General features: G+C 60.5%; 2 protein-coding genes and 1 long non-coding RNA gene across 52 annotated transcripts in view; 1 reads left to right on the forward strand and 2 right to left on the reverse strand.

Annotated features, from left to right (window-relative positions):
* The window catches only part of CHD3 (chromodomain helicase DNA binding protein 3), a 24,667-nt gene extending 11,765 nt beyond the window's left edge, over positions 1-12,902 (forward strand). For 8 of the 50 annotated variants that reach the window (XM_082708065.1, XM_082708076.1, XM_082708063.1 and 5 more), the window contains exons 14-40: positions 164-355; positions 520-720; positions 1,047-1,184; positions 1,409-1,530; positions 1,688-1,861; positions 1,990-2,131; positions 2,395-2,526; positions 3,146-3,263; positions 3,439-3,563; positions 3,767-3,998; positions 4,281-4,447; positions 4,882-5,059; positions 5,470-5,535; positions 6,001-6,086; positions 6,224-6,357; positions 6,896-7,040; positions 7,284-7,446; positions 7,549-7,670; positions 7,760-7,895; positions 8,009-8,110; positions 8,287-8,418; positions 8,769-8,877; positions 9,052-9,184; positions 9,454-9,695; positions 10,698-10,861; positions 11,091-11,217; positions 11,655-12,902. In XM_082708065.1, the coding sequence (XP_082564191.1) occupies positions 164-355; positions 520-720; positions 1,047-1,184; positions 1,409-1,530; positions 1,688-1,861; positions 1,990-2,131; positions 2,395-2,526; positions 3,146-3,263; positions 3,439-3,563; positions 3,767-3,998; positions 4,281-4,447; positions 4,882-5,059; positions 5,470-5,535; positions 6,001-6,086; positions 6,224-6,357; positions 6,896-7,040; positions 7,284-7,446; positions 7,549-7,670; positions 7,760-7,895; positions 8,009-8,110; positions 8,287-8,418; positions 8,769-8,877; positions 9,052-9,184; positions 9,454-9,695; positions 10,698-10,861; positions 11,091-11,217; positions 11,655-11,895 (4,023 nt within the window). In that variant the 3' untranslated portion in view covers positions 11,896-12,902. Of the gene's footprint in view, positions 1-163; positions 356-519; positions 721-1,046; positions 1,185-1,408; positions 1,531-1,687; positions 1,862-1,989; positions 2,132-2,394; positions 2,527-3,145; positions 3,264-3,438; positions 3,564-3,766; positions 3,999-4,280; positions 4,448-4,881; positions 5,060-5,469; positions 5,536-6,000; positions 6,087-6,223; positions 6,358-6,895; positions 7,041-7,283; positions 7,447-7,548; positions 7,671-7,759; positions 7,896-8,008; positions 8,111-8,286; positions 8,419-8,768; positions 8,878-9,051; positions 9,185-9,453; positions 9,696-10,697; positions 10,999-11,090; positions 11,218-11,654 lie in introns of all 50 variants that reach the window. The other 42 variants (XM_082708061.1, XM_082708050.1, XM_082708056.1 and 39 more) reach the window with 11 other exon arrangements.
* On the reverse strand, positions 1,422-6,328 carry LOC309852012. The gene is made up of 3 exons (XR_014305025.1): positions 6,185-6,328; positions 5,431-5,636; positions 1,422-4,875 (listed from the first exon to the last, which is right to left on the reverse strand). It is a non-coding gene; the product is annotated as an uncharacterized lncRNA (long non-coding RNA).
* An 800-nt stretch (positions 12,903-13,702) lies between the features above and the next one.
* RNF227 (ring finger protein 227) lies at positions 13,703-16,383 on the reverse strand. Its single transcript, XM_082708107.1, has 2 exons — positions 15,804-16,383; positions 13,703-15,280 (listed from the first exon to the last, which is right to left on the reverse strand). Exons 1-2 carry the CDS (start codon positions 16,306-16,308, stop codon positions 15,225-15,227), a joined length of 561 nt encoding a protein of 186 aa, XP_082564233.1. The 5' UTR covers positions 16,309-16,383; the 3' UTR covers positions 13,703-15,224.
* Between the last annotated feature and the right edge of the window lie 1,864 nt (positions 16,384-18,247).

Consider the following 18,247-nt stretch of genomic DNA (forward strand, 5'->3'; position numbering starts at 1 on the left):
CTTCCTCATGCCAGTGCTGGAGGGGGAGGGACCGAGGTCTAGAACTTCCGTAAGCTCAGGCATCACGGAGGGAACCGTGATCCTGCCTGAGCCTCTGTGCCAGCGAGGGGGGCGGAGGAGCCCTGACCGTCCCCCTGAGCGCTCGGACGTCTTCACTCCACAGCCTACGGTGAAATACGAGAGCCAGCCGCGGTTCATCACAGCCACGGGCGGCACACTGCACATGTACCAGCTGGAGGGCTTGAACTGGCTGCGCTTCTCCTGGGCCCAGGGGACCGACACCATCCTGGCTGACGAGATGGGGCTGGGCAAGACCATCCAGACTATCGTCTTCCTCTACTCGCTCTATAAGGAGGTGCTGGACACGGGGGCCCTCGGAGGGACTGGGGAAGGTTCTGGAAGGTGGGAGTGGATGGAGGCTGAGGCCACGGGGGATTGTGGGGAGGCGGGCAGCAACCAGAGGACTGGGGCGACCGCCTCAACCCCTAAATGATGGTCCCCCCAACCCTCAACTCACAGGGCCACACAAAGGGTCCCTTCCTGGTGAGCGCCCCCCTCTCGACCATCATTAACTGGGAGCGGGAGTTCCAGATGTGGGCACCCAAGTTCTACGTGGTGACGTACACGGGTGACAAGGACAGCCGGGCCATCATCCGTGAGAACGAGTTTTCCTTCGAAGACAACGCCATCAAAGGTGGCAAGAAAGCTTTTAAGATGAAGGTATGCCCCTTGAGCTCGTCTACTTGGAGACCCCCAGGTGTTATTTCATTGTCCCCCACTGGCATTTAACTCTCTGAGCTTTCTCCTTCCTCCACCCCCCGCCCCGCTCCTGCCCTGGAGACGTACACTTCTGCCCATGCCGGACATGGGGTAGAGGTTGGGGGCTGTGTCCAGTCATCCCCGGGTGGAGCCCACGTGGCAGGACGGGGTGGCTGGCTCCCCCGGCAGGCGCAGGCAGGACGGGGTGTCGGGGGAAAGCACGGGGCTAGAGGTCTGGGTGCCCGGGCATCGGGTGGCAGCCGCACGGACCATGGCTATGTTGGCAGAGGGAGGCCCAGGTCAAGTTCCATGTTCTGCTGACCTCGTACGAACTGATCACCATCGACCAGGCCGCCCTCGGCTCCATCCGCTGGGCCTGCCTCGTCGTAGATGAAGCCCATCGGCTCAAGAATAACCAGTCCAAGGTGAGTGACACACCCAGACCTCCCAGTCTGGCCCTGCGTGTGAGAAGGAAGGTTCTGGACTTTCTGCAGCTCGGAACAGGGAGGAGTCCAGGTTGGGTGAGAAGGAGGACTGGAGATTCGGGGCTTGTAATCCCGGACAGAGCACAGAAAAAGTCGGGCTGTGTGGTCCAGCTGCTTGCCACTAACGGGCCCATTCTCCTGCCTCTCCTTGCCTCATTTTCTAGTTTTTCAGGGTCCTCAATGGCTACAAGATAGATCATAAGTTGCTGCTGACCGGGACTCCGTTGCAGAATAACCTGGAGGAGCTCTTCCACCTGCTGAATTTCCTCACCCCAGAGAGGTTTAAGTAAGTGACCCCCCCCAGGGTGGTGTGCGGACCTGCGGCGAGGAGGGGCTGAGAACAGGGGCAGGCGGAGGGTTCCCCGAGGTGAAGAAAGAAGCCTGAGGCTAGGCACAAAGAACCCGATGGCCTGTTCAGTTCTTTGTCTCCTTCCGCCTGCTAGCAACCTGGAGGGCTTTCTGGAGGAGTTTGCGGACATCTCCAAAGAAGACCAGATTAAGAAGCTGCACGATTTGCTGGGGCCGCACATGCTGCGGAGGCTCAAGGCTGATGTCTTCAAGAACATGCCAGCCAAGACAGAGCTCATCGTCCGGGTGGAGCTCAGCCCCATGCAGAAGTGAGACGAGAACCGGGCCACCTGGGCCGAGGGAGCTGGGGGTGCTGAGGGCAGCCTTCCAGGAGGCGGTAGCCTCCTCACTTCTCCCCTGGTCCTGTCTCTTCCGCGCCCCGCACCCTGGTGTTCAGGAAATACTACAAGTACATCCTGACTCGGAACTTCGAGGCCTTGAACTCGCGAGGTGGCGGGAACCAGGTGTCGCTGCTCAACATCATGATGGATCTGAAGAAGTGTTGCAACCACCCCTACCTCTTCCCTGTGGCGGCCATGGTGACGCACGCACGGGGGGCTGCCAGCATGCTGCTGTCCGAAGATGGGGTGGAGGGCTGCCGGTTTGGGGGGTGGGGGGGGGGGCAGAAGCAGGCCTGGAGCTGGGCGGTGGGCGGCAGTGGGGCACGGGCATGGGATTGCCCAGGGGAGCAGGAAGTCATAAGGGGCGGAGACTGGATTTGGGTCCTGGGCTTTCTAGGCTGTGTCGGAACACAGGGGCGCTCTCCCTGACCCTCTCGTCCTTTTTGCTCCCTTCTCGGCAGGAATCCCCCAAACTCCCCAGTGGAGCCTACGAGGGTGGGGCGCTTATTAAGGCGTCTGGCAAGCTCATGCTCTTACAGAAGATGTTACGGAAGCTGAAGGAGCAAGGACACAGAGTGCTCATCTTCTCACAGGTGACCTGCACCCGTAGCTCTGTGTCGCCCCCAAGGCCAGTCCCTTACCTTGTTCCTCATGGCTCCCATGGCGTGAGAGGTCAGGAGATGGCACTCTTGAGAGGCTCTGGTCTGGCGGCGTTCCTCTTGGCCTCTGACCCCTGTTCTTAGCTTAGGTCATTGGAAGTTGCAGGCCAGCTTCTTGGAAGCCAGACGGGGAGCAGGGGTAGGGGGAGCCCATGTCTCCTTGGGGTCGTCTCCTGGAGGTCGTCTCTGGGACCGATAGTGTTCCTTAGCCACGGGAGAGGAGAGGAAAGGAGAGCACAGCACAGAGGTCTTGGAACACTGACGGAAGCAGTGGGTCTGCTCTCCAGAAAGCCACCCAGAGAGACAATTCCATACAGATCTTCCGGGCATTTGTAGATGTCCCTGGAACCTCGTGGGTCTCAGAGGGGAAGGGATGCTAAGTCAAGCACGTGTGACAAGAAAGCGGGGCGAGGAAGGGCAGGGGTAGAGGAGCACCCCCGGGGAGTGGGCGTCATGGCCAAGGGGGGTGGAAGCAACAAAGGGATGGTCAGGACACGCCGTGCCTGGCCCACTGCTTCATCATTCCAGACTCCATCCTTCTCTCCCACCGTAGATGACCAAGATGTTGGACCTGTTGGAGGACTTTTTAGACTATGAAGGCTACAAGTATGAGCGCATTGACGGCGGCATCACAGGCGCTCTGAGGCAGGAGGCCATCGATCGGTTCAACGGTGAGGGGGGATGCCTGCTGGGCACGCAAGGCCTGAGCCACCTGTGCCTGGGTCCCTGAAACGGGAGGGTATCTGTCACCTGGCTGCTGCGTGGGTGGCATGGTGGTCTGCGGCTGGGGGGCGTCTCAGAGTTGGCCGCATGGCACAGCTGCCGAATCTCGCTGTCCCCTCCTAGCTCCCGGGGCCCAACAGTTCTGCTTCCTGCTGTCCACTCGTGCCGGCGGACTGGGCATCAACCTGGCCACTGCAGACACGGTCATCATCTTCGATTCTGACTGGAACCCCCATAACGACATCCAGGTGGGAGCTGGCCTCCTGGATCCCCTGCACCCGTAGCAGGGGATGCAGGTTTCCGGCTGAGGGGGTCATGTCCAGGGTCAGAGAGAGCGCTTTCAGTGGGGGTAGAAGACCCTTCCTTGCCGGCGGCCTTTCCCCAGCACGTGGGGCCCATCTCCCTGGCCGCTCCCCTCGTCCATCCGCACTTCCGCCTCCTGCCCGCACAGGCCTTCAGCCGCGCGCACCGCATCGGCCAGGCCAACAAGGTGATGATTTACCGGTTTGTGACCCGCGCGTCCGTGGAAGAGAGGATCACCCAAGTGGCCAAGAGGAAGATGATGCTCACTCACCTGGTGGTGCGGCCTGGGCTGGGCTCCAAGGCCGGCTCCATGTCCAAGCAGGAGCTGGACGACATCCTCAAGTTCGGCACCGAGGAGTTGTTCAAGGACGAGAACGAGGGTGAGAACCTGCCCCGCGGCTTCCTGAAGCCAGGCCCTGTGCTCCCGGGCACACTCGTCTTCGGGAACCCCTGAAGAAAAGCTCTCCCATGCGGACCCTGGGAGAAGCGTGGCCCTTTCTCCTCCACTGAGGGTTGGAAGGCCCGACATGGGTCTGCAGACTCCTTGGGGAAGGGTCTTCTCCTCCAGTGCTCCCGTGAGAAGGAAGCGAAGTTAGAAAGCTTTGCACGGATTTTCCTCCGGTTGGAACTCACAGTCTCCTCTGGTTCCCCGTCTCCACCAGGGGAGAACAAGGAGGAGGACAGCAGCGTGATTCACTACGACAATGAGGCCATCGCTCGGCTGTTGGACCGGAACCAGGATGCGACGGAGGACACGGATGTGCAGAACATGAACGAGTATCTCAGCTCCTTCAAGGTGGCCCAGTATGTGGTGCGGGAGGAAGACAAGGTGAGACGCCAGGGTGGGCGCGGTGTACCCTGGGCCACCTCTGTGGGGCAGCGTCCGTGGGCTTGAATGGGGAGTCTGCGGGGAGTCTGAGCTCTTACCGTAACGCCGGGCAAAAGGCAGAACAGCAACTTGGTTTGAGGGGTGAGACCAGACTTTGGGGAGAACCTCGGGGGAGAAAGTACCAATACACAGAGGGTGTCTGCGAGTCAGGGTGGGACAGATGCGGGTGGCGCCGGAGGACAGGTTCAGGGGAGACGTGGGGAGCAGGGAGGAGAAGCCCGCTGCAGGTAAGAGACGAAGAGGACGTGCGGTGTCCAGAAGATTCTCGCGGGAGTCGCAGAGGCCAGGCGGCGGGGAAGTAGGCATGCGGTTGCGGGCCGTGAGCGCTGGGCAGCGGCGAGGGAAGCTGTGAGTGTGCGTTGTGCTGCCTGCAGATTGAGGAGATCGAACGAGAGATCATCAAGCAGGAGGAGAACGTGGACCCCGACTACTGGGAGAAGCTGCTGCGGCACCACTACGAGCAGCAGCAGGAGGACCTGGCCCGCAACCTGGGCAAGGGCAAGCGGGTCCGGAAGCAGGTCAACTATAATGATGCTGCCCAGGAGGACCAGGGTGAGCCCCAGAGAGAGGGACCGGGAAGGGAGGTGCGCTGGCCAGGAGCCTGGAGGCCTGGGGCAAGGGGGTGGGCACATAGAGGGAGAGGGAGGCCTAGGGGTCAGGGCTGCCCCCCCTAGAGGGACAGGAGCTTCAGAAGGGTCTGCAGGAGCTGCCTAGAGGCTGGGCAGGCTTGCGGGTGGTCCCAGCCAGCTGGTGGCTGCAGCGGCCCGCCGGACACCCAGAGTCCTCGCCTGGCACCTGAGGTGCAGGGCTGGGGACCGGGTACATGGTGACTGGACCCCATCCAGGATATGTGGCCTCAGTGTCCGACAGCATTGGTTGGGGGGGGGGGGCTCCAGCCAGAAAGAGCCCCCGCGTGGGCTTACCCTGGGAGCTGGCCCTGATGCAGTGCCCTCTCCCCACAGATAACCAGTCCGAGTACTCAGTGGGATCGGAGGAGGAGGATGAAGACTTCGACGAGCGTCCAGAAGGTGGCACCTGTTTCCTGATTTCCTGCCGTAGCTCTTCCCGGTTCACTCCCTGGTGTCCTTTAAGTCCGTGGTTTTTCCATAAACGAGTGCTTCTCTGTTGACTGAGTAAAGATCGCGGATAAAAAGAACGGAATGTCCGTTAATTTTTCCACTGTCAAAATGGGGCATAGAGAATCGTATGGGCTGGGATGTCTAGAAGGAAAATCGAGAAAGTTTATAGTTTACGTTCTCCCCTCTGGCCCGGCTACTAGTCCTTTAAGGGGACCCGTTTCTTCTAGACTGTTTCTTCTAGACCTCCTTGCTGGGTAGGTCAAAAAGCACTTAAAAGGAAATTAGAAGCGTCTGAGACTTGAGTTAGGCCTTCCCCGGATTCTGTGTCTCAGGGGCTGGGTGTAGAGAAGGATTAATGGGTGGAGGAGGTAGGGGATCCCCTAACCAGGCCACCCTCCCTTCCCCCACACCCAGGGCGTCGACAGTCAAAGAGGCAGCTCCGGAATGAGAAGGACAAGCCACTCCCTCCGCTGCTGGCGCGAGTTGGGGGCAACATTGAGGTGGGAGCCGGCCTCAGGCCTCCAAGTATCCCCTTGGGGGTGGGGCCCCGAGGCTGAGTTCCCTGGGGTTGGGGGTCCTAGTAGTGAGACTCCCTCACCGGATATTGACAGTCCACGCCCTCCCTTGCGGCCCCCAGGTGCTGGGATTCAACACCCGGCAGCGCAAGGCCTTTCTCAACGCTGTGATGCGCTGGGGGATGCCACCGCAGGACGCTTTCACCACCCAGTGGCTGGTGCGGGACCTGAGGGGCAAGACAGAGAAGGAGTTCAAGTGAGCACTGGTGCTGCGGGCCCAGTGGGCTGTGGGCTGGGGGAGCTCTGGGTGTGCTTGTGTCTTGGCGGCCACCATGTGATGTGAACTTACTCAGCTGACTGCCATGCTCCCGGCCACATGACCTGGTCCGATCTTTCCTGGCTCGATTTCCTGGGACGTGGGCTCAGCCTGCCCCACCTCCTCTCAGCCGAGCCTAGAGCACAGAGGCCTGGCTGCCCCCCGCCTGCAGGGGAGAGGCGCTGGAGAGGGGCGCCTGGCCCCGGGCTGTCCTGGCCTCACACTTACTGGCTGGGGAGCTGGTGAACAGGATGACGAGCTGACTGATGGGGCCTAGGAATGAAGTACCAAGGCCAAGGACCCCAGGGAGAGACAGGGTGGGGGGGGGGGTGTAGAGGGCGGGTCCTGGGGAGATTGGCAGGCTCTGGGCAGTGTAGGGTTTTAGGGTGTCGGTAAGCCCTGTGCCCTCATCACCGCCTCGCCACCCGCACCCCCTGCCCGGCCCTCCTAACCTGCATCCCGCCCCTACGCTTCCCAGAGCCTATGTGTCTCTGTTCATGCGTCACCTCTGTGAGCCCGGGGCAGATGGCTCGGAGACCTTTGCTGATGGTGTCCCTCGGGAGGGCCTGAGTCGCCAGCAAGTGCTGACCCGGATTGGAGTCATGTCTCTCGTCAAGAAGAAGGTATCAGTCTGTCCTTCGCCCAGAGTCGAGCTGGTCCCCTAGGCCCCATCCCCACGCTGCCTGGCATCCCCGGGTTCTGGATTCAGACTGGCGGGAGAGCTTCCTGTGTGGCTAGTACCTGCAGCTGACCCGTCCCTGCCACCCTCTGCCCATCTTGGGGCCTGCAGCTGACCTGTCTCTACCACCCCCTACCCCCTCAGTGCCTGTAGCTGACCCATCCCTACCGCTCCCTGCCACTCTCAGGTACAGGAATTTGAGCACATCAATGGGCGCTGGTCGATGCCCGAGCTGATGCCCGACCCCAGCGCCGACTCTAAGCGTTCCTCCAGAGCTTCCTCTCCTACCAAAACGTCTCCCACCACCCCTGAGGCCTCTGCTACCAACAGTCCTTGCACTTCGAAGCCTGGTAACTAGACGGCAGGAGAGATGGGGGTGGGGCTGGAGCCCTAGGACAGGGACTGGAGTCAGGGTGGGGGTTTCTGCCTCCTCACTCTGCTTCCCGCTGCAGCTACCCCAGCTCCTAGTGAGAAAGGAGATGGCGTGAGGACACCTCTTGAAAAGGATGAAGCAGAAAACCAGGAGGAGAAGCCTGAGAAGAACAGCAAAATCGGGGAGAAGATGGAGACAGAGGTACGTGGCTGCCTGGCTCCCGCAGGGGGTGCGAGTGAGAGGGCCTGGTGCCTGGTTCTGCTTCATCCTGACTCCATCCTGACTCCTAGGCTGATGTCCCTAGCCCAGCCCCATCACTTGGGGAGCGGCTGGAGTCCAGAAAGATCCCTCTAGAGGAGGAGGTGCCGGGAGTCCCTGGAGAAATGGAGTCCGAGCCTGGGTACCGGGGGGACAGAGAGAAGTCAGGTGGGTGCATGGGCTTAGGGGTGATGAGGGGCTTAGACTCCAGGAGCTCCCTCTTCTGGGGCCATGGGATGAGGGTGACATCCTCCCTTCCTGTCCCTTACCCCCTCCCACAGCCACAGAGTCGACGCCAGGAGAGAGGGGGGAGGAGAAGCCGTTGGATGGCCAGGAGCACAGGGAGAGGCCGGAGGGGGAAACAGGGGATTTGGGCAAGAGAGGTAATGGGTGGAAGCGCTGTGCCCCGGGTCCCTGAGGGCATCGGGAGGTGGAGTCTGGGGGAGCCGAAGCCTGGGGCCTGGTGGGGAGTTGCTCCAGGCCAGGCCAGTCCAGGGAATAGCGTTGGGAGCCGCGAGGGGCCTGAGCACAGCGGTGAGCTCTGCCTCGTCTGCCCTAGCAGAAGACGTGAAAGGGGAGCGGGAGCTGCGGCCGGGGCCTCCCCGGGATGAGCCTCGGCCCAATAGCCGGCGCGAGGAGAAGGTGGAGAAGCCCCGGTTCATGTTCAACATCGCAGACGGAGGCTTCACAGGTGGGCTCCCTTCACCGGGATGTGCTTGCCCTCTCAGGCTCCCTTGTGGTGCCTGCCTTTTGTTCCAAGTCGCTGCTGGTAGGGCAGGCTTGCACCCCACCTGCCGTCCTCCTTGGCTGCACTCCAGACTCCTGAGCCCTCTTTACCCTTCCTCGATTCCTGGTCTGAACTTGAGCCTTGCTTGTAACAGCTTTTGGTCCTCAGCGTGTACCAGACCTTTCCATCTTCTCCCTAAAGAGCCCTCGGTCCTCTCCCCGCAACTCGGGTCCTTCCCTTCTGACTGCCGCCGAGCTGGCCATGGTTCTCACACTGCTGACGCCCCATGTCTCTCTCTCTGGCCCGCTTTCCAGAGCTTCACACGCTGTGGCAGAATGAGGAGCGGGCGGCTATTTGCTCCGGGAAACTCAATGAGATCTGGCACCGAAGACATGACTATTGGCTTCTGGCTGGGATTGTCCTGTATCCTTCGATAGAAATGCAGGAAAAAAGCGGTTTTTTCAACCTGGATGGGGGAGGAGTCCACACCCCGGGAAGGGGGTGGTGTCACCCTGGGGGGACGGGCAAGAGGAAATGAGTGTGGACCGCGCAGTGCCTCCCTGTTTGGTTCCTTGACGGCCCCTTCCTGCATCGCAGCCACGGCTACGCACGGTGGCAGGACATCCAAAATGACGCTCAGTTTGCCATCATCAATGAGCCGTTTAAAACTGAAGCCAATAAGGGGAACTTTCTGGAGATGAAAAATAAGTTCCTGGCCCGGAGATTCAAGGTGGGGACCCGGGAGAGGAGGGACCGTGGTGAAGAGGGGTTCGGGTCAGAGCGGGGGGTCCAGGTGTGGTTGGAACGTGGGGACGGCTAACTCCTGTAGGGGGACAGCCAGGTAGACCCTTGTGTCTGGGACCGGGATGTGTTGGGGTCAGTGTGGGCTTGGTGGGAGGCTGGGGTGCTCTGGGCCAGCAGGAAGGGCAGTGTGGGTCTCCAGCGGGCCCGGCTGCTGGCAGATGCCCAAGCCCCCCCACTCCCCTCCGGGCCCCCCAGCTCCTGGAGCAGGCGCTGGTGATCGAGGAGCAGCTTCGGCGGGCAGCCTACCTGAACCTGTCCCAGGAGCCGGCGCACCCCGCCATGGCCCTCCACGCCCGCTTCGCCGAGGCCGAATGCCTGGCCGAGAGCCACCAGCACCTCTCCAAGGAGTCGCTGGCGGGGAACAAGCCGGCCAACGCCGTCCTGCACAAGGGTAAGGGCCGCGGCGGCCCCGCGCGGGGGAGGGCCCACAGCGCTGCGTAAGTCTTCACCCCGCACCCTTCAAAATTTTCCCACCCCTCTGACCCCTTTACCCTCCGCACCACCCCCCTCTGACCTCTGCCCCCACCCCCAACCCCCACCCTCCAGCCACCCTGTGGTTTTGAGCCTCTTGGGTTTGTGCAAGCCGGCCCTCGTCCGTCCTAAGAGCATTCACACCAGCGCCTGGCGGAGGGGCCGGCCCCCCTCACCCAGAGTCTGTGAGACTGTGGCGCGTCCCTCCACAGGGCCGAACTCCTCCGTTGACCCACACGCCTGCCCTACAGCTAATAGCACCCTCTCCGGGGCCATGGCCTGCGTCTAGTCCCCCAGAGTCCTTACCCCCAGTCGTACAAGTCATGTACCCCCCCACTGCGTCTCGCTCACCCCACCAGGCAGAAACTACCCCTGTCCCACCCTGTGATCCTCTCCCCGAAACTTCCCTTTGACTCCAACCCTTCCTCCCAAACCCTCTTCCCCTGATGATGATAGATTCGACTCCAGACCCCTCTAACCATCTAACCCTGTCTGACTAGCAACTGACTCCTGGCCCCTTGGATTCCTGTTTTAATTCCCCGAATCTGTAATGCTGATTCTCTAATCTCCCTTCCCCTCACACATGAAAACCTCGACTCCTGAAATCTGTGAAACCAGTTACCGCCTCCCACGTCTCCTGACTATTTCCTCCCCGTCATCCCCACCCACAAAACGTCACTCTTGCAGTATGGAATGTTCTGATGACCCCCCGCCCCATGTCTCCCGATGTCCCCCTGCCTCCCGTGTCCTGTGCTCTCTCTCTATCCTCTGCTCATCTGGTCTCTCTCCTTCTTTCTCTCCTCCGAGTCGCTCTTTCTGTCTCCTTCTGTCATCTTCTTGGTCTCTGGTTCCTTGGTGTCTCTTTCTCCCTCTCTTTGTGTCCCTCTGACTCCTCGTCGTTTCCTGGCTCCATCCCTCCCTTTCCCTGTCTTTCTCTTGCCCTTCTTTCTCCGTGGCCCGGGCCCCAGTTCTGAACCAGCTGGAGGAGTTGCTGAGCGACATGAAGGCGGACGTGACCCGCCTGCCGGCCACGCTGTCCCGAATCCCCCCCATCGCAGCCCGCCTGCAGATGTCCGAGCGCAGCATCCTCAGCCGGCTGGCCAGCAAGGGCACGGAGCCTCACCCCACACCGGTAACCCTCTTTCCCCCCAACTCCAGTTGTCCCTGCTGGTCCTCCTCCGACCCCCACACACACGCTTCCGGCAGCTCTCGACGGTGTGGAGAAACGACTTGCTGGGACACACTCCTCACCCTCGAGTCTCCCCGCCTGTATGTGATCCCCTCGGGAGTGCTGGAGCGGGGCCCCCGTTGTCCCTTCAGACTTTGGAGCCTCTCATATGGGCGCACGCGCTCTCTTCCAGGCCTTTCCCCCGGGGCCCTACGCTACGCCTCCGGGGTACGGGGCGGCCTTCAGCGCCGCCCCCGTCGGGGCCCTGGCCGCCGCCGGCGCCAACTACAGCCAGATGCCTGCAGGCTCCTTCATCACAGGTGAGCCGGTGCCCTCCCGCTCCCTGCTTGTCTGAGCTTCGGCCCTGCCTAGCCCCCCTTCACCTGTCCAGCCCATCTCGCTTCCTTGCGAGTTTCTACAGTTTTATGAAACCGAGTCTTTCTGGCCTTTGTTCTTCCCAAACCCTACTTCTCTTCCGTTCCCACTGTCCGAAATGCCACCAAAGGTGTCAGTGGCTTTAACCACTACCTCCAGGAAGGAGAATCGGAGCTCAGAAAGGGGGTATGGTGAGGGTCGGGACGGGGTCTGTCATGGGCACCGGGACTCCCAGGGACAGGGGTTCGCCCTGCTCCCATCCCTGCTGCCCTGGGAACTAAGTAGCAGTGGCAGGAGGTAATCTAGCTGTCACATGCTACTGTCAAGAGGCCACGTTTGGGAGCGAAGCTGGGGTTCACGCCCTTGCCTCCTTCCCAAACAGCCGCCACCAACGGCCCTCCAGTGCTGGTGAAGAAGGAGAAGGAAATGGTGGGGGCGCTGGTGTCAGACGGGCTGGATCGGAAGGAGCCCCGAGCCGGGGAGGTGATCTGTATAGACGACTGACAGGCTCCCAGGCCAGCGCATCACCCAGGCCCCGTGCCCGAGGCCGACCCCCAGCTCAGGCTCTGGGACCTGCTGCCAATCCTCCACCTTCCCCACCCCTTGGGCCACCTCTGGGCTAGGTGCCCCCCTGCCCCTCTCTACGACTCCTTTGAGAAGGGCCCTTTGTCTCTCTCCACTCCCCTGCGCCTTTCCCACCGCGCTTTGAAGACTGTGCTGGTGAGAAGAGGTCCCGGTGGGAGGCGGTGAAGCAGGGTCTTCCAAGTATCCTCACCCCCCACCGAACACGCGAGGCTTCCCAAGATGTGCTGGGGGGAGGAGAGAGGCAGAGTGGTCGCCTTCACCCCTGCAGTTCGAGCTCCATCTACAGATGTGGGGCATCAGCCTCGCCGGTTCTGTAGGAACTTTGGTGGGGAGAAGAGCTTTGAAGAGAGGAGGGGGACTTTAGAGAGGGAGGAAGGGAAGAGGAGAGGGGAGCTGCATGTTTCCTTCCCTTTCCTCTCCCCAAAAGGAGGGTGGAGCAGTTGCAGGGGAGGGAGTCGATTGCTGTTCAGCCTCAGAATAAAGGCGCCATTCCCTGGCTCAGTGACCTCGTGCGTACGGCATGTTGTGTTGGGGGGTTGTCTCCCCTCTCCCTAGGGACCAGGGACCCCCCCCAAAGAGAGTGATGGTTGGGCGATACTCCCTCAAGCCAAAGAGGAGCTCCCCAATCTGTTCTAGGGTCCCGGTTGCCTAGAAAGGGTGGGAGAAAACGCTACAGGCCCGCAGTGGGGGAGCCCCCAGCTTGGGGGCTTGGGTCCTTGGAGCACTTCTACCCTCCCTCCTGAGGGCCTTGATACGGACTGAATTTGAGTGGATCAGGCAGGGGGCGTAGTCTCGGGACTGCCTTGCCTTCGGGACCAGAACAAAAGAGCAGAGGGCAGGCGGGGGAGACTTGGGCATGTCCTCCCCCCCAGGAGGGGCCGGGGACAGTGGCAGTTTGCATGGCGAACCCCCCACTTCCTCTTCGCGGCCCCTTCCCTTTCTCGCTGCCCCTTTCCCGGTCTCTTCACACCCACTCCTGGGCTGTCCCGACCCCCTCTTCTGTATCAGGTGTATTGGTTGTACATATAAATTATACTTTCCTTTCTGTGTGCTCTGTTGTTTTTGAGTGCGGGACCTCTCTGGTGGGGGAAGGGGTAAGCAAAGACCCGGTATTGCTTTCTCATGTTCCGTGTCACCCGTCTTCTGCTGGTTTTTTTGATCTCGTGACTTCCTATTTTTTTTTTCCTTGGATCATCAACTGAAACTCTGAGGCTCCTTCTCCGGCCCCATCCCCCACACTTAGAGCCCGCTGGAGAGATGGAGGGTGAGCGCCAGGACGCCTACGGGGTCCTCAGGCTGAGAGCAGGGCCATGGCAGGGCTTACTGGGCAGAGGTGAAGCGGGAGGGTGCCTGGCAGGATCTAAACCGCCTCGCATTCTTCCGTTTCAGAGCCTCTTTTTGCTTTCCAGTTGCCCAGTTCCCCCAGGAGTCAGCAGAGGTCAGTACAGCTCCACAGGTACAACCCCGAGTCTGCAGCAGAGCCCCCCCTTTTTAAAGAGTTGGGGGGGGTGGGTCATCCTTGTAGATTTGAACTGCTAGTACCTCCCCGACACGTGCTCACTACCCCCACAGCTTCTTGGGTTGGGACCAGACACTTTGGTTTTGAGGCTAAATGCAATAAACCTGTATTGAGTACCCGCTCCCCGCCCCGAACGCCGGCAGCCACCAGTGACAGGGCAGTCACTGCTCTCTCTGCCCTCCCACCGCCAAACCCATCCTCAGAAAACAAAGGCAGACATTCTGGAACAAGACCTGAGAGGGTGGGGGCTGCGCTCCGGGGAGCACTGAGAAGGGCCTCCCCCAAGAGGGAACACGGAAGCGGACTCGAGCACAGGAAGATGCCAAGTTATAAAAATGGAAGTTTATATTTCATAAATTCACATTTTTAACACAGGAAAATGTCACATAATAAACTACACACACACAGACTTCTTCAGTAACAGAACGTCCCTTTACAACCTCCAGTGAAATTTATATCCTTTATACCAACTGTTCCAAATATTGCCCCCACAGAAGGGGACGTCCTAGCAAGTCTAGGACCACAGTCAGTGCCGCTGCGATGTTTACCTGCCTACACATCGCCCGGGGTTCTGGTTAAGGCTCAGAGTCTGAAGGGGAATCTGGAGATTTTGTAATTCCAGTGATGCGGCTGTGGCTCCCGCACTCTACTCTACTCTCCTAAGGTATTTATAGGATTTAAAAATAGAAAGCACCGGGTACAGGAGGAGATGTCCAATTATGGGGCACAAGCTTAAAACTGCAAGATAAGGGGTGCCTGAGTGGGTTAAGCTTCAGACTCTGGATTTCAGCTCCGGTCATCGTGTCAGTCAGGATCATGAGCTCAAGTCCCAGGTCAGGCTCCGGGCTCAGTGGAGTGCCTGCCTGAGCGCCTTTCCCTCTCCTTCTGTCCTTCCTGCCCCCTCAAGTGCTTGCTTTAAAAAAAAATTTAAAAATTAAAAAAATTAATTGTAGGATACGCATCTTTTTTCCAGTCGTGACCGTGTTCTCCATGTGATTGTAAAGATGACAGATAAATAAAAAGATTAAAATGTGAGGGATGCCTGCGTGGCTCAGTTGCTTAGGCCACCGCCTTCAGCTCCGGTCATGGTCCCGGCGTCCGGGATCGAGTCCCACATCGGGCTCCTTGCTCAGCAGGGAGCCTGCTTCTCTCTCTGCCTGCCTGCTTGTGAGCGCTCTCTCTCTGACAAATAAATAAATAAAATCTTAAAAAAAAAAAGATTAAAATGTGATGCCTTTACCAAAGGGCTTTCCTATCTCTGGTTGGCCCTAATTAGGTGCCTCAGATGAATGCCCTTTGGACCCTGATACCTGCCCTCACAGGCTGAAGAGAGACGGAAATGAAGCGAGGCACAGAGGCATCTCAATAATTTTAGGAACACACTACCATTCTGGGCAGATGAGCATACCAGCCCTGGGGTGGGGGAGGGATATTTTTTCTCAGCTAACATGCCGTAGAAGTGACAGTAACAGGACACAAAAATCGACCTCTTCGCCCTAGCTTTTTTTTAAAAATTTAAAACCACTGACACAGAATTGCTAGAATGGGCCCAATTGTTCCAAATGGCCAGAGCTGCCCTGGACAAAAGCCAGTCACAGCTAAGGACACATTCTCTGTCCTTCCCACGAGAATGCGGACCCGTCTCCACCATCCCGGGGCCTCTCCCCCGAGGACGAGCCTGGCCCAGGCAGTACACCGCGTTGCCGGGGCCATTCTAGGGCGGCCCCTCCTGCCCTAGGCTTAACTCCTGCAAAAGTCAATCCCGGGACGGGCGCGCGGTGGCCTTGGCCTCAACCCTGCACTCCAGCGCGCCTCGAGAATGCAGCGACCACCTTCCTTCCGCCGCGGTCACAGCGTGCAGGGGCTCATGCGAGCCAAGTCCTTAATCTCCGGACAGTACAGCACTGGGGGAAACGGGGAGGGTCAGTGTCAGCGGGAGGGTGCGGCCGGGCTGGCGATCCCGGGCGCCCCCACCCCAACCCCGGCAGCCTCCCCGGGGCGATTCCTGGTGCCCGGCCACCCCTGTTACACGCCCCCCCGGCGCCCGCAGCCCCCCCCCCGACAGACCCACTCACCCTCCAGCCCCCCCAGCTTCCCAAGGCCATCCCGGGAGCCCCCTAACCCCGCCATCTCCCCCGGTGCCCCCTCACCGGCCCCCGCAGCCTCCCCCGGCGTTCCCGGGCATCCCCCCACCCCGCCTTCCCGGGAGTCCACTCACCTGTCCCCGGAGATCCCCCCACCCAGTCGCCCCCCAGGGCGCCCCCAACACCAGCCCCCCGAGACTCCCCCGTGACCCCGGGTACACCCACTCCGCCCCGGCGGCCGCACCTCACCCTCCGACCCCCGCAGCCTCCCGCGGCGATCCCGGACGCCTCCACACGCGCCCCCCACGGCCCCAGCCCGGCGCCTCCCCCCGCGGCCCCTCACCGTTGCTAGGCAGCGGCCGCCGCCAGCGGCGCGCGGGCGCCAGCACCCGCTCCACCAGCCGCCGGAGCGCGCGCCAGCCCGCGCTCCTGGGTAACACCCCCTCCTCTCTCTGGTCTTCGTCCTCGGCGTCGCCGCCTCCCGGGACCGGGCCGCCCGCCTCATCCGGCTTGCGCTCCGCTCGCGCTCTGTCCTCCAGCCGCGACCACAAGTCTGGGTCCACTGAGACCTCCACGACCCCGCCGCGCGGGAGCGGCGTGGGCGCGCGGCAGAAGGGGCACGTGACGACGCGGCGCAGGCGCACCACGCGCGCGGCCGCCCCGCCGCCGTCGCCGCGCGCCGCCAGCTCGCGCAGGCAGGCGGTGCAGAGCGTGTGGCCGCAGCGGGCGCGCGCCGTCCCGGGCAGGCGGCGGGGCTCGCGGCCCGCGAGGTTGAAGGGCCGGTAGCAGATGGCGCAGTCCAGCTCGCCCCGCTCCGGGACTGACGGCACCCTCACCAGGAGCTGCATGGTACCCGCCGCGGGCTTGGCCGACGCAACGAGCCGGCCCTCCTCGCGCCCGGGTCGGCTCCTGGGGCGGGCGCCGCCGCCTCCCGCCCCTTTTAAAAGCGAGAGCCCGCCCCGCCCCGCGAGGCGTCACGCCGCCGGCTGGTCGCTCCCAGCCGCGGCACGCGCGGGGGCGGCGGAGGCGCGAAGCCGGGGATGCCAGCGACTGCTGAGCCGCATCAGCAGCTCCGGGCTGCGCGGCGGAGGACGGTGGGGGGCGCGCCGCCCCTCCCGCCCTCCGCGCCTTCCTTTGCCCCGGAACACCAAGCTGGCGCTCCCCCAGTCTGTGTGCAAATCTCCAGGACCCGGCAGCACCCCAGTCCTCGGCTGCCCACTGGTCAGGTCCCCGCAGCCCGCCTGGCCTGCTGGTTTAGTTGCGCCCTCTCCATTCACAGCCCCACCCAGACAGGCCATCAGAGCCGATGGCACTGCCCGTTCTGCCCATCTTCATGGGCTCCTGGACACTGGCACGGAGGCAGCCCTCAACTTGCTGTATTATACGCGCCCTCCTTGGCTTCTCGTAAGGCCAACTTCCCAGACTCATTCTCAAACTGCTCGCCTCTCAGCTGACATCTCAGTCTACGGAGACACCTGGATGCCAGGATCCTGGATGGGCCTCCTCCCAGGAATGCTGGGAATCCTTTCCTTCCGGAATAGCCAGGCCTGGACACCCACACACCATGATGGTTTCAGCAAAGCAGCCCAGTTTGAGCTCTGACTCAGGGTGTGATTTGCCCCACGAGTAAACAGGACATAACACACAGCCTACGCTGCCTCGTGGTACCACGCCCACCTCCGACTACCTCCCCACCCTCCTCTCCCGGACCTGCCGCCCAGGTTCTGTTGTGAAGATAGTAGGGCAGATTCTATGGCCGGCTGGCTTGAGGACAGATTCTAGCCTCCAGCATCGGGGGTTGTGACAGCCCAAGCAAGTGACCTAACTTCTCTGGGCCGGTTGGTTTCCTCATCTGGACAGTGTGGGTATTAATGGTATTGAATGAGCAAGGTGCTTAGAACAGGGCCTGGCCCACAGAAAACAGAGCGTGCTCCCTGCTTTTATCCTGTGCCCCCAGTGTACATTGCGTTTTCTCAGTACCCAATGTTGGCAACACCCATCTCTCGGTCAGTACAAGGTGGGCTTCTCTACGCACATGGTATGGACTGGCTTTAACAAGCAGTGGGAGCTGGTTTTGTTCTTTAACTAGATTGCCACAGACCTGACAGACATTCTCTTGCAAGGAGGTATACCATTATCTGCTAGCAAATAGTTCAGAACTTCTGAGTTGTAATTTCTTCACGGTCACATGGGGGAAGCTATCGACTTATGCCAACGATGCTCTTATGCCAACCAAACTCTTTGGCAACTTCTCTTTGGGATGTTGTTCAGAGGTCTCCTCAGATCTTGTATTTACTTATTTTAAGATTATTTATTTGAGAGGGAGAGAGAGAGAATGAGCAGGGGGAGGAGCAGAGGGAAACGGAGACTCCCCACTGAGCAGGGAGCCTGACTTAGGGCTTGATCCCATGACCTTGAAACATGAGACTATGACCTGAGCCAAAGACAGACCCTTAACCAACTGCGCCACTCAGGCACCCTGCATCTTTTGATATCTTTGGTAGATGATTACATCTTAAACTTTTAGGGTAGATGTGTTATATAAATGTTCTACCCAAAATGTTTTGACAGTCAGAGCCTCTCTAAGTTCCAGACCTTCCTTTCTTGCTTGTCTTCAGAAACCCAAAGTGATGATCTCTCTGTCCCAAGTCCTCACTTCCTCTAGTGCTTCCCACGTCTTTCTTTACCCAGCTCCAGAAACCAAAGTGTCATCCTTAACCACCTCCTCCCCGCTGCTGTCACCTTCCTTTACCAACTTCTCAGCAAGCCCTGTTCATTTTGCCTCCT

This window comes from Mustela nivalis (genome assembly GCF_964662115.1).
Source record: "Mustela nivalis genome assembly, chromosome: 17".
In the NCBI taxonomy this organism is placed as follows: Eukaryota; Metazoa; Chordata; class Mammalia; order Carnivora; family Mustelidae; genus Mustela; species Mustela nivalis.